Source organism: Mustelus asterias, chromosome 18, assembly GCF_964213995.1.
Source record: "Mustelus asterias chromosome 18, sMusAst1.hap1.1, whole genome shotgun sequence".
Lineage (NCBI taxonomy): Eukaryota > Metazoa > Chordata > Chondrichthyes > Carcharhiniformes > Triakidae > Mustelus > Mustelus asterias.
This window is the reverse complement of record NC_135818.1, coordinates 83,415,620-83,430,470: the sequence shown is the minus strand read 5'-3', so window position 1 is coordinate 83,430,470 and position 14,851 is coordinate 83,415,620. Positions and strand designations below refer to the sequence as shown.

Sequence of the window (14,851 nt, the reverse complement as noted above, 5' to 3'; positions counted from 1 at the left end):
AACATCGGTTACAAACTTGCAGCAGACTGGTGTAGAGAGTAATGGATTTTCTTTCACATTTTCTCTACGCACGTACAATAATTTCACTTAATTTGAAAAAAAAAATGTTTGAATGAAATCACAGATTTAAGCTTTTGTGTTATACGCATTTAATGGCAAAATTTGCATGGCTATCACAGATGTTTGTAGATGTGGGAGGACTTTAGCTTATTAAATTATGCTTTCTTTAAACTTGTGGCCATTACAGTATCAAAATATTTCCTTTGTAACTTTACTCCAATATTCCACCTGTAAGATTATTTTGGGTATCAGTTCTAGTCCTATCTTGAGCTGATGGGATTGACCATACTTTGCCTGATTTTAGTGTTTCCATTGCTATGTCTTGTGTCAATACCTTTCACTTTTTCAGTTTACTCATGTCTCCTATTCCCTCATTATCACTTCTAACCATGATCTATCTTTAACTTGAGCATTTTACAGGTCATTCTGTTTTTTTCCAATGTCTTGTTATATTCACCCATCTGATTTTTTTAAAAAAAGAGAAATTTAGCTGTATCTTCTACCAGTTTTGACTATTCATCTATTGACTATCATAGTTACATCTTAGAACCAGATCGGAGCTTATTATTCATTTCACTTGTGCACATATTGGCAAACCGGAAGATGAGAGTTCAAATCCTGATTGATGTTCTCATGTCATTCAGGAAGTTATGTGCCAGTATCTGTTTCTAGTCCCACACTGTGATTGAGTGACTTTAAGGTAAATGGCAATGGGAAAATAATACCTCTCATGCAGTGTCACCCACAATTCAGAAACAAAGGACATTGTTTATATCATATCGAGCTGTATGTAGAAAAATGGTTCATTTTTTCTTTGCAGTGAGAAGTCTTTGCTGAATGACTGTGGCAGAATGCATCTTTTGATTCACTGCATTTGTATGCCAGTGCCGCCATGGTTCCACTCCTATGTTCTGTATCACTCGTATTATATGCTGTCCAAAAGGCTTACAAGGCTCTTCTTAGCATGTACCACAGTCCCATCCTTGCTCCACATCTCTTAATTATATGCTATTTGCTAACATCATCTGGAGGCATGGCACAGTCTTCTAAACACGATGACAGCCCCCAGTTGTACCCGTTCCTCTTCATCAGCCTCAAGGTTATAAGTTCAACGTTTCATGATCAAGTTGCAATTGCAGCTAAACGTGGGCAAAACTCAAGCCATCCTCTCATTCTTGAAAATTTCTTCATACCACTGATCTTAATGCCATTGATCTCTGCAAGTGAACATGGCGAAACCCAGAAGACCATACTGATTTTTTGGAACCAGGGGATTATCCCGAGAGGGAGGGTATTGAGTAAACTACGCCCATATTCCATAAGATTTAGAAAGTTGAGAGGTGAAACATTAAAATGCAAGGAGGATTGATAGGGTCGATGCTGAGAAGATGTTTCTTCTACTGTGGAATTTAGACGTAGGGACACAGTCTCAAAATAAGAGGTCAGCATTGCAGGACTGAGATGAGACATCTCTTCACTCAAGGGATTGTGAATCCTTGGCATTCTGTATTGCAGAGGTTCGTGGATGCTCAATTGAGTATGCTCAAGTCAGATTGGCAGATTTTTGGATGCAAAGGTAATTCAGGGATATGGAGGATAGTGTGGGAAGGTGTAGATAAGATCGAAGAAGGGCCTTAATCTTACTAAATTATGAACTGAATGACTCTCCTGCTCCTAGTTATGCTCTTCTGTACTACTTGAATCCAAATAAAGAACTATCATTTACCTCATAGCTTTTATAACCTCAGCATATTCCAAAACACTACATATTATGTAGGCACAGTAAGAACTTAGAGTTGTATAAAGCTCGAGTTAGACAATGTATTCAGATGGGAAACTGCCCTTGGAGGACAGGTTGCATAGACAAGGCATGTAACTCTTTAAACATAGAAGATTCAGGGGTGATTTAATTGAGGCGTTTGTAAGATTATTATTGTATTGGATAGAGTAGATGGAAGCACTTTCCTCCGGTGAAAGGAGTTCAGAGTAAGAAAACAACCTTTAAAATTTGAGCTAGGCTGTTCAGGGTGATATCAGGAAACACTTCTTCACACAGAGGGTAGTAGAAATCAGTGGGTGGGGTGGGGTGGGGGATCGGGGGAAAATGTCAAAACTCATTGGTAGTTTTTTTAAGGCATTAAGGGATGTGGACTCAGTGGAATTAAAGTTAAGTACAAATTGGGTATTATCTGTTTGAATGGTGAAACAGACGTGGGGGTTGAATTCTTGTGCCTAGGTTACTCAAACTTGCAAACAATCTGATCAATAAGCAGTTAATGTGCTTTGGAACCAGCATTTTGGCGAATTAAATGCTGGCCAGGATACTGAAGTGTTTGCTTAGATTATATGCTCAAGCCTCTTATGGGATTTAAACTCAAGAATGCAATCACTGAGTTAAGCTGTCCCCAGACTCACTTCTCCCGCACCTCCATTTCTGATCACCTACAACACTTCTAGCTACATCCACCTCTATTGCCAAGAATGCCCTTTTAAGACTAAGTTTAATTCCCACTTCCTTTGTTGGGCTCCCTTGAGACTGTAACTTGTGCATAAGGGACACTGGTTTCACATCAGCTTTTTTTATTCATTTGTGGGACATGGGTGTCGCTGGCTGGCCAGCATTTATTGCCCATTCCTAGTTGCCCGAGGGCCATTTAGAGTCAACCACATTGCTGTGGCTGCAGGCCAGATCGGCTAAGGACAGCAGATTTCCTTCCCTAAAGGACATTCGTGAACCAGATGGGTTTTTCTGATCGACAATGGTTTCACGGTCATCAGTAGATTCTTAATTCCAGACATTTTTTATTGAATTCAAATTCCACCATCTGCTGTGGTGGGATTTGAACCCAGGTCCCCAGAACATAAGCTGAATTTCTGGATTAATAGTCTAGCGATAATACCATGAGGCCATCACCTCCCCTTATTACTGTCTGAAATGGAGAGAATACTTGCATTTGTAAAACAAAGATCATGTTTGAACTTGACTCCAACAACCTTTGTCATATCGATATTAAATTTGTCATGTTTGGGGGTTTCCACCCTCGCAAGTTAGTCAGGAAATGCATTTGACTTTGAGCTGACTGACTGGAGCTTTCAGATATTGTCCTTACTCAGCCTGCAACTTCTGTCTCCCATTTAAAATGAGTGGGTGAAATAATTGGATGGCAAGTGCATAAGCAGAAATAGTATTTGTTTTTTTTTCCCCTTGTCTACAGCATGATTTGTTTAATATGTTAGTGAGCTAACTCTAGGTTGATGTTTATGCCTTGCCACTGCATTGATTTGGAATGTGGCACCTGGGTACTGTGTAGAGTGGTACTCAGTTCAGATATTGCCATGTTGTAGGTGTTTTTGATACTAACTTTGGTTGACCGTTCTGTAGCCAGAAGCTATTTGAAACTGGGGATAAATAATTGCTGTTATTCAAGTCAGAGGCAAATGAGAAGAATTGATGGGACATGAGATTTTATTGTTTTACAACATACACTTAAAATTAAATGAAGTGTTGTAATCTATTTTTCTTCTGTGTTTTGTATTTACAATAATTAGTTTTGAAGCTCTTGACAATCTGTCGGTTGTATATTTCATTAGGATTTGCATAATCTACAAGTAGGAGGCTTATTTACCTGGATCACGCTATCCTACGAATGTTTGTACCAGTTAAAGTTTTGGTTCATAGGAAACTGATTTCTTCATCAAGCAGAAATGAAGTACTGTATTGTAGTTGAGCTGTATTGACTGTGGAACCTTCATCCTTACCCATCCAAAAATTTACATCCTCATCACCCTGCCCAGAATCATTTCCATTGTTCTCCTCGTCATAGAATTCCTACAGTGCAGAAGGAGGCCATTCGATCCATCGAGTCTGCACCAACCACAATCCCATCCAGGCCCTATTCCCGTATATCTCCATGTATATGCCCTGCTAATCCCCCTGACACTAGGGTCAATTTAGCATGGCCAATCAACCTAACCCGCACATCTTTGGACTGTGGGAAGAAACCGGAGCACCCGGAGGAATCCCACACAGACATAGGGAGAACGTACAGACTCTGCACAGACAGTGACCGAGGCCGGAATTGAACCTGGGTCCCTGGAGCTGAGAGGCAGTAGTGCTAACCACTATGACACCGTGCTGCCCCACTGTCCCAGTGAATTGAAAGAAGTTAAAGAACTTGCACACGGTGGCATCTTATACAATCTCAGGAAACCAAGAAGTTCAAATTCTAGTCCTGGTTGTGATGTAGGAAAACATGACAGTCACTTTGCACACAGCAAGATTCCGCAAACAGCAATTATGGAAAAGATCATCTGATCTTAGTTTTAGTAACATTTGTTGATTGAGAAATGTTAGCAAGCAAACTGGGAGAACTCACCTACTCACTTTTAAATAAAGTGTCTCAAAAATACAACTGCATTTGAAATCCTCCCAAGAGATTTTGGACATTGTTTTGGGTTTGTCCCATACCATGCAGACTCTTCTAGGGCATTCACTGACAGACCATCAGTTGACCTAAAACCAAATTTGTATTATTATTACACCACCAAAAATAAATTACTGTACTGAAGCTTCATATTGTATGACTTTGTAGGCATCTCACACTCTTATAACATCAACCCTCATCTTTCTTTAGCTCAAAAACAAAATACTATGGCAGCTGGGAAACCTGAAAAAGCAGGAAGTGCTGGAAAAGGTCTGGCAGCATCAGTGGGGAAAATAAGCAGAGTTCAGAACTGGAGAAAGGTCCTTTGAAATGATAACGCTGTGTGTCTCCCCATAGTTGCTGCCAGAGCTGCTGAGTATTCCAATCATTTTCTGTTTTTCTTTCTTCCTCTACAGCATTAGGGTCCTATGTCCTCATTCTCTGGAGCACTATCTGTCAGTACCTTCAACTTGTACATCTCTCAGTGCTTTCAAAAACATCCTCAAGGCACCATCAATAATGCACCTGTTTCCCCCTCTTTTTGTGTTTTATCTTTGGCCACCACACTGTAAACTGCTTTGAGTCATATTTGTGTATATTAGGGAAATATGTTCCCAATAAGTGGCAGTGAGGTCGATTGTCAACCTGGATTAAACTGAATGGCGATGTGTGTTTGACAGGCCAAAAGACCTACTCCTGTTCCTATCGTTTGTGGGTATCATAAAAATACCTATCAAGTCCATTGTGTTCTCCTTTCATTTCTGGCAGCTGGTGTGATGACTAAGAGTCTCCTGTGTCCTCAGCCCAACCACCTTCCTCTGCTTCATTAGTTAGTTACCTTCCTTTCATCATAAGGCCAGAAGTGGGGATGCTTGCTGATGATCGCACAATGTTCAGCACCATTTGTGACTCTTCAGATCCTGACTAGGAAATTTATTTCCGTTCCTTCACTGTTGCTGGGTCTGTATCTGGAACTCCCTCCATAATTGCACTGTGGGTGTACCTACATCGCAAGGACTGCAGCAGTCTAAGAAGGCAGCTCATCACCACCTCGAGGGCAATCAGGGATGGGTGATGAATGCTGACCTAGCCATTGATGCTCACATCTTGGAAATGAAAAGAAAATGTAAAAAACTATAGCTACAAGAACAGGTCAGAGACTAGGTATCCTAGGGCAAGTAACTCACCTCCTGACTCCCCAAAGTCTGTCCACCACCTGTAGGAATCTAACTCTATACTCTCCACTTGCCTGGATGTGTGCAGAACTAACAGCACTCAAGAAACCACCCAGGACAAAGCAATCTACTTGATTGGCATCGCTTCCACAAACATTCATCCCCCCCCCCCCCCCCCCCCCCCCCACCACCACCACCGACACACTGGCAGCAGCACATACCATCTACTAGATTCACTGCAGGAACTCACCAAGGCTCCTTAGGCAGCACCTTCTAAAACATTAAAAAGACAAGGCCAGCACCATACGGAAGTTCCCTACCAACCCACTCACCATCCTCACATGGAAATATATTGCCATTCCTTCACTTCCACTGGGGCAAAATCCTGAATCCCCCCCCCCCTCTCCGCCCACCCATAACAGCACAGTGGTGTGCCTACATCACCTGGACTGCAGCAGTTCAAGCAAATAGCTCATCACCGCCACCTCATGGGCAGTTAGAGATGGGCAATAAATGCTGGCCTAGTCAGTGAAGCCCACATCCCATGAATGAATAAAAGAAAAAGTAAAGCTCACTACCAATTTGAAATCCATTCCTAGTGAGTCTGGGCCTTATCTAATAACAATGGTCACTGTTGATCAGACAGATCTCAGGGTGCTTTTTATGGGATCAAGGAAAGTCTACAGTTGGAAAATACTCAACTGGTCTGACAGCATTTGTGGAGAGAGGAACAGAGTTGGCCCTTGTGGTCGATTACCTTTCATCAATAACTGGAAACGTTAGAGATGCAACAGTTTTATAGCATGGGAAGAGGAGAAAAAGAACAAATGAAAAAATCTTATTGCATGGAAGACTAGATTAAAGACAAGGGATGATGGTGCAAGGGGAAGGAGGGTGCTGATGGGACAGGAAAGACAATAGATGTGTCGACCAGAGGAAGTGTTAATGGGGAAAATTCAGAATGATTACCAATAGCTGCCAGCAAGCCAACATAAGGAACAAATTGGAACTGTTCCAGTGAAACTCTGTATAAGCTCAAGGAACAGTTATTTGCTATTCACCTTCTGGTTCTAGATCCTTTGGTTAATGGAATCAGTACCTCCTCATCCACTATCGAGACCCTTCATGATTTTGAACACCTGTATCAAATCTACAGCCACAGCTTCTCCAATCCAATCTGAAGTTCTTCGTTCCTGGAACCAACCTCATGAATATTTACTACATTCTCTCTAAAGCCTTTACACCTTTGCCGAAGTGTGGTTCATGAAACTGGACACTCCAATATGGATCACTTGAGACTGAACGAGTGTTTCATAAAGGTTCATTATAACTTCCTTGCTTTTGTAGCCCAGAATCCATGTATGTCTTTTTAACCACTTACTCAACTTTCCCTGTCACCTTCCAATGATTTGTGTATACACACCCCAGGTCCCTCTGCAGCATCTCCTTTAGGATTGTATCCTTTATATTGCCTCTCCTCATTCACCTGTCAAATCTTAATACTTTACGCTCCTCTGCATTAAATTTCATCTGCCATGAGCACCCATTCCAACAGACTGATTACGCCCTCTTGAAATCTATCACTATCTTTCTCACGGTTCACAAGTTTTGTATCATCTGTAAATTTTGAAATTATGGCCTGCACACAAAGTCAATGTCATTAATATATATCAAGAAAAGCAGCGAGTCCAAGTTCTAATTCCTGTGGAAACCCCACTCTGTCTTCCTCCAGTCCAAATAGCAACCATTAACCACTCTTGCAATACAAAAGCAAAATAATATGAGTACAAGAATAAAAACAGAAAATGCTCATCAGGCCTGGCATCATCTGTGGAGAGAGAAACAGGGTTATATTTCAGGCCTACGACCACTCATCGAAACTGAGAAATGTAACAGGTTTTGAACGAGTGAGAGAGGGAAGGTTTATGGTGGAGTGGAGGGCAGAAGCAATTAAATAGTGAATGATTTTGTGGTGCAAGGCTAAATAGAGGTAATAGGACAAGTATAGAAACAAAAAATGTGCCTCAAGGGAGTGTGAATGGCAGGATCATGAATATCTGCTGCCTGAAAGAAATGAGAGAAATGCAAAAAATTTCCAGCAAAGAAAAGAAACAAAATGGCAGAGGTTACAACCTAAAATTGTTGATTTCTTTGTGGAGTCAGGAAGGCTGTAAACTAAAGGGTCCATTTGAATGATCATATTGAACTTTATTGCATCACTGCAGCAAGCCTGGGATAGAGAGGTCAGAACGGAAACAGGTTAGCACGTATCTGCCCCCCTAACTATAGACTCCCAAATTACTTGCTTTCCCAGCCTTCCTGCAGAGCAACCTATGGTGCCATTGGCTTGGCTATGCCTGTACATCCCAGAGAAACCTCCACCCTCGCCAGTAGATGCAACAACAATGATCTCTCCCTCAATGTCGTCAAAACAAAGGAGATAGTTAGCAATTTCAGGAAGTGTAGTGGAGAACACGCCCCTATCTAGAAATGATTGAGAGCTTCAAGTTTTTAGGTGTCCAGATCACCAACAACCTGTCCTGGTACCTCCATGCCAACACTATAGTTAAGAAAGCCCACCAACGCCTCTTTTTTCAGAAGCCTAAGGAAAGTTGGCATGTCTGCTATGACTCTCACCAACTTTTACAGATGCATCATAGAAAGCATTCTTTCTGGTTGTATCACAGCTTGGTATGGCTCCTGCTCTGCCCAAGACCACAAGAAACTACAAAGGGTCGTGAACATGGCCTAGTCCATCACGCAAATCAGCCTCCCATCCATTGACTTTGTCTACATTTCCCGCTGCCCAGAAAAGCAGCCAGCATAATCAAGGACCCCACACCCCCTGGACATTCTCTCTTCCACCTTCTTCTGTCAGGAAAAAGATACAAACGTCTGAGGACATGGACCAACCGACTCAACAGCTTCTTCCCTGCTGCCGTTAGACATTTGAATGGACCTACCTCATACTAAGTTGATCTTTCTCTACACCCTAGCTGTGACTGTAACACTACATTCTGCACTCTCTCCTTTCTTTTTCTATGAGCAGTATGCTTTGTATAGCGCGCAAGAAACAATACTTTTAATTATACGAATACATGTTACGATAATAAATCAAATCAAATATTCAGAACTGAATATTGGTTGATGAGTTAGATGTACCAAAGGGACTCCTGCACTACCTGCCTGGGCCTGTTTGACAGTCACTCATTCCCAGATAGCTCTCCGCCTCTCGAATGCAGTGACACCAGCTGCTGCTCAAATTCCAATGCTCCTAGTTCATGACACTTCCTGCACATGTGGTTGTCCAGGACTCGAGTGTTCTGGAATTTCCACATGGAACAGAATGTGCATCACATAGTTGTAAGTACTTTTGTGTTGGGGCGGAATAGGACGACCATCCTGATATGTGCTGACTGAAATGTAAAGTATTTCATTTCCCAGCGCTAATGTTTTACACCTTGATTAGCATAAGTTAAATATATTATTGCAGGTGTTAACATGATGAGACATAGTTCCAATCTGTTTGGAAGTACAATTATCTTGCAGCCAATGTAGTCTATGTGAAAGAAGAAAAATCTAGAGTGCTGTAAAATGGAGAGAACATCACATCTTATAAAAACTGAGTATTTTAGGGGTGTAAAAGCAGAATACTGCAGATGTTGGAATTCTGAAATAAAAGAGAAAATACTGGAAATACTCAGCAGGTCTTCTGGTCAGAGGAACAGAACTAATAATGGGCTGTAGCTTTCTGGCTCCCATTTGCATTTGGGAGGGTACCCTATGGATGTGCTAGGGAATCCCTTTTGTTAGTTCCAATGTAAGGGTTTACGTGGCAATTGTCCAGAAGCACTAACTTCCCTTGGATAATTGTACTGTGCTGGGAACCATCTGACAAAGCAATTTAAATCGCTAACTTCAGATGGTTCTGTTAGTTTTATCTTGATAGTAGTTGCACTGAAAGAATTAGATGGTTTTAGAACTTTAGTTAGGCTGCACTTGGAGTATAGTGTTCAATTTTGGTCGCCACGCTACCAGAAGGATGTGGAGGCTTTGGAGAGGGTACAGAAAAGATTTACAGATGTTGCCTGGTATGGAGGGCATTAGCTATGAGGAGAGGTTGGAAAAACTTGATTTGTTCTCACTGGAATGACGGAGCTTGAGGGGCGACCTGATAGAATTCTACAAGATTTTGAGGGGCATGGACAGAATGGATAGTCAGAAGCTTTTTCCCAGGGTGGAAGAGTTAATTACTAGGGGGCAAAGGTTTAAGGTGAGAGGGGCATGGTTTCAGTGAGATGTATGAAGCAAGTTTTTTTACACAGGGTGGTGGGTGTCTGGAACTTGCTGCCGGGAAGGTAGTGGGAGCAGATATGATAAGGGGCGTCTTAACAAACACATGAATAGGATGGGAATGGAGGGATATGATCCCCGGAAGGGCAGGGGGTTTTAGTTCGGTCGGGCAGCATGGTCGGTGCAGATTTGGAGGGCCGAAGGGCCTGTTCCTATACTGTAATTTTCTTTGTTCTTTGACAAAAAAGACACTAATTTCAGAGTAACAATTTTAAAGACCCAGATTGAACCCCACATGGCATCTCAGTGCCATACAAAGGGGGCATGTCCCCCTTCACTGCACTTCATTTACAACATGTTGCTGCAGCCGGGGGCGCGCTTTGCTGCTCCTGTCTCACCGGCCTGAGTGAGGAAGGTCAGGCAAGACGGGGCTTTGTGATCCCAGCAAAGGTAAGTTCCCCGGAGTGGCAATCTGCCGGTGATTACCACTCAGAGGAAGTTATGGGAATGTTTCAGGTCATTGACCTTTGAGATCCACGTCATCGCCCTGAAGCATTAACTTTTTTCTTCCTCACAATTGCTGCTGGACCTGCTGAGTATTCCCAGCATTTTCTCTCTTTATTTAAGCATTTCAGGGAGTTGAGGGCCATAGTGATCTGGACTAGTGTTGATTGCTGGAGAAGATCCTCCGCTTCCCTCAAACTGTCCTGGGTTTTTTGCTTCTCCTAGCAGGTCGCATTGTTTTGAGGTGGGACGGGGAATGTATATATTGTGATCAGGTATCTCAATTGTATGGGACAGGTTGAATAGACCCAGGTCTTTACCTACTTGTCATTCTTCATTGGTTTTCCAAACAGTTTCCCATCTGGATATTGGCACGGTGGCACAGTGGTTAGCACTGCTGCTTCACAGCACCAAGGACCTGGGTTCAATTCCAGCCTCGGGTCACTGTCTGTGCGGAGTCTGCATGTTCTCCACGTGTCTGTGTGGGTTTCCTCCGAGTGCTCTGGTTTCCTCCCACAGTCCGAAAGACGTGCTGGTTAGATGCATTGGCCGTGCTAAATTCTCCCTCAGAACAGGCGCCGGAGTGTGGCGACTAGGGGATTTTCACAGTAACTTCATTGCAGTGTTAATGTAAGCCGACTTGTAACTAATAAATAAACTTTACTTTTAGTGTGATGATTGTTTTAGCCAGTTGCAATACTGACTTTCTGTCACTAGATGGGATCAGCACTTCAGGTTCTGCACCAACTCCCATGCTGAAAATTAGTTGTGAAGCGCTGGTTTGCTATATTTGTCAATACTTCCTATGGGTGAGTTGGTGCACGGAACAACATGTTACAAGCTAAGGGAATTGCTTTATGCTTGGCAGATAAGACTAAGTGCTGAGCTACCTGAAATTGCACTGAATGTGACCGAAGCATTAGTTTCATTTCTAGCTTAGAATGAATAAGAAAAAGCTCCATTACACAATTCACAGCCTATTCTTTTGGTCTTTTAAAAATGATTTTATAAATGTACCATCCCGGTTTTCTGTCTCCTTTCCGGCTGACATTTGTCCTGGTGGAGTATAATTTCTTGCTCGGACTCCTCCAGTGTCTCTCCTGGTGGCCAGTCTCCATACTAAGTCTGGACGTCTAGCTGGCTATCTGACTGTGCAAGGCAGTACAGCAAACAGGGATCCTGTTCACCAATAAGCTCCTTTCAGCAGGGCTTACTGGATTTCAAACAGTAGAAATGCTCTCAATCTAGGAATGCTGAGGACAACTGTACCATATCCAACCTTCTTGAAATCTCAAGAATCGCAAAACTTTCTGACCTGTATAACTCGGTTACACACTGGGCAATGAGCCATTGTAGGTGTCAAGGGGATCTGTTTGAATAGGTGCAAGGAAACAGCAGTGAAGGAAGTGAGTCTTAGGGAAGAGAATTCAGGATAATTAAATGAAGCAAGGGGATAGGATAAAGGCAGCTTGCAGATAACAGGAGTGTAAAAGGAGAGTTGATTACAAATGTTAGGTGGTGTTAAATAGATATTGAATGAATTCTTCGTAGATGAAGGCAGTAGATAATAGCCCAGATGCAAGCTGATCCTCTTAAGATATGTGAAGGTTATACAATCTGTTCCAGATTGTAGTAATTTAAACAGAGCTCATATCACAAAAGATGCCCCATAACTGTTAAGGAAATGGCAATGGAGTTATTTAATTCAGGAGTTGTATTTGAGATCCTAAGGATGGCACACATTACTCTGGTATTTAGCGAAGGAATGACATTGGGTATTTGTTCAGATGTTGGTCTGAACAGCTCTGTGGGGAAAAATAAAATACCTTATGGGAAACATTTGATCATCTAATTGCATGGCAAGTTAAATTTAACATTGATAAATGTTACATTAGATTGTAAAATTGTAGGACAGAGTATAAGATGAACAAAAACCCATTTAGCACAGAGACATCTGAGAATAATACTAAAAATGTCACTTTCAGTGACTAGTCAATATATCAAAGCAATTAAAACAGAATTCAGTTACTCAAAACCAGGAAAATAGATTAGAGGTTTTACTAATACACTTGTCACATTGGGAATACTCAGTTTAAGTTACCTGTTCTCCTCTTTTCTCCTCCAATCCCACCAAATCCTTTATTATTCAAGGACCTCAGGTCCTCATGCTAACCTTAATGTCTTCCTACTCTTGGCTGTTATACCTTTCCTTCTCAAAATTATTTTATTTCTCCCTGTCTTCATCAAAGATCATCCCTGCCTGATCTGCATTTTCTGCAGGCACAGTGGTTAGCGCTGCTGCCTCACAGCGCCAGGGACCTGGTTTAGATTCCTGGCTTGGGTCACTGCCTGAGCGGAGTTTGCACGTTCTCCCCACGTCTGCGTGGATTTCCTCCCGGGTGCTCCGGTTTCCTCCCACAGTCTAAAAGACTTGCTGGTTAGGTCATTGGCCATGCTAAATTCTCCCTCAGTGTACCCGAACAGGCACCGGAGTGTGGCGACTAGGGGATTTTCACAATAACTTCATTGCAGTATTAATGTAAGCCTACTTGTGACACTAATAAATAAACTTTAAACTTTTAACTTACTGTTTGCTATCCTATGCCTCCTTTGCCTCTCTCAATGTCCCCAAATGCATTTTTGCCACTCAGCTCTCTGCTCATCTTCATTCAGATTCCTTGTTCTAATCTCTCCAGTGCACTTGCTGCCCTTTAGGCACCTGGTCAATTATTCCTCCTGTCCTTCATGACCACTCCTCAATATTAGGCCACAACATCCTGACAAGTTATGGATGTAGCACAGCTTCTTTGAGCTGAACTTTTGGGGGAAAACTGAAGCCTTTGTTATAAATTCTACTGCTTTGCTGCAGACAATGCATCCTCTCCTCGGCCAATTGCGAAGGCAGTGCTCCTGATAGGGATTGGTCTCTTGTTACTCGAGAAAACAGTGGAAACTATAAATTCAAAGCAACCCCAGAGCTGCTTCAGAGTTGTGGGGCCCTGGTGAAACTGGCTCACTTGTGGAGAAGGTACATCTTCAGTCAAAGATCAGTTTAGGCAAATCTGAGCTAGGATGTTGGGGGTATAAATTTGGTGTCGGTATCCCTGGGCTAGGGATAGGCTAAAAGAGCTAGGCTTTCTGCTCCACTTTATTGTCGATGCAGTGCTGTGCAGTGAGTCCTGCTGGAAAACCAGAGCATGGTGTTGCAATTGACTCTGAATAAGTCCAATCCCAGGTGTTCAAATCAGAACTCTGAACCCAGCCTCCTATTAAAACTATCTCTTGAGGGACATAGTGAAGCGTATGGCGCATAAGAAACCATACACCTGCACCCTCTGGAGGGGAGGGAAAGCTCTTCTTGATAGAACCAGTACAGTGAAGAAAACCAACATATATGCCATGTCCTATTAAAGCACTCTCACGGTGATGAGCACAGTTGTCTCAGAGCACCAGAGACCAGTGTTAAGTTCTAGCCTTGGTGACTTCTGTGTGGAGTTTGTATGTTCTCCCCCTGTCTGCATAAGTTTCCTCTGGGTGCTCCGGTTTCCTCCCGCTGTCTAAAGATGTGCAGGTTAGGTGATTGGCCAAGCTAAATTGCCCCGTAGTGCCCCAAAATGTGTAGGTTTGGGAGATTAGCGGGGTAACTGTGGGGTTATGGGGATAGGGCCGAGGTAAGATGCTCTGTCGGAGAGTCGGTGTAGACACGATGGGCCGAATAGCCGCCTCCTGCACTGTGTAGATTCTGTAATTTGTGAGTTCTGAATAATAGTACAATTCAGATGTCAACCACAATAAGAGTATATTTGCAATTAATTTTAAAGCTAGTATTGTAGGGCAGTGAATTTCAAAGGGCCCCTGGAAGATGACCTATGGTGCTTATCCTGCACTGTTCCTTTACTCCAAGTAGAAAACCTATCCCCTATATTGTAGTTTACTCTCGCTGGTCTGTTATACACACAAGTGTCTTTAAAAATAAGCCTTATGTTAAGAAACAGTTTTAAATGGAATTCACTGTCACTGGCAATAGCTAACTGATAATAAATGTAATGTAATGTGGGAGCAATTTATCTTAGTTCTCACTTTTTAAACCTATAATTTTCTAATTCCTTATTTTTTTGCTGTTTCCCTAGCCTAAACTCTACAGATCAGTGATTGAAGATGTAATCAATGATGTACGAGAACAATTCCTTGACGATGGAGTGGATGAACAAGTTCTTATAGAATTAAAAACGGTATGTTTTAAAAAAAAATCCAAACCTAATTTTCAAGCTCTAAGTAAGCAGCGAAATGAATGTGTAATGAAAACTCTACTCTGTTTACATTGAGTCACAGTTTACATTTTAATGATCTTTTTTCTCAGCTTGGCAGTGCCGTGTGTTGACATGTTAGGTGTTG

The 14,851-nt window shown here is 42.2% G+C and overlaps 1 protein-coding gene across 4 annotated transcripts in view; it reads left to right on the top strand.

Moving 5' to 3' along the window:
* gtf2a1 (general transcription factor IIA, 1) overlaps nt 1-14,851 on the top strand; it is a 53,117-nt gene that overhangs the window by 11,712 nt on the left and 26,554 nt on the right. For all 4 annotated transcript variants that reach the window (XM_078234396.1, XM_078234395.1, XM_078234397.1 and 1 more), the window contains exon 2: nt 14,587-14,688. In XM_078234396.1, coding sequence (XP_078090522.1) covers nt 14,587-14,688 — 102 coding nt within the window. The remainder of the gene's footprint in view (nt 1-14,586; nt 14,689-14,851) is intronic.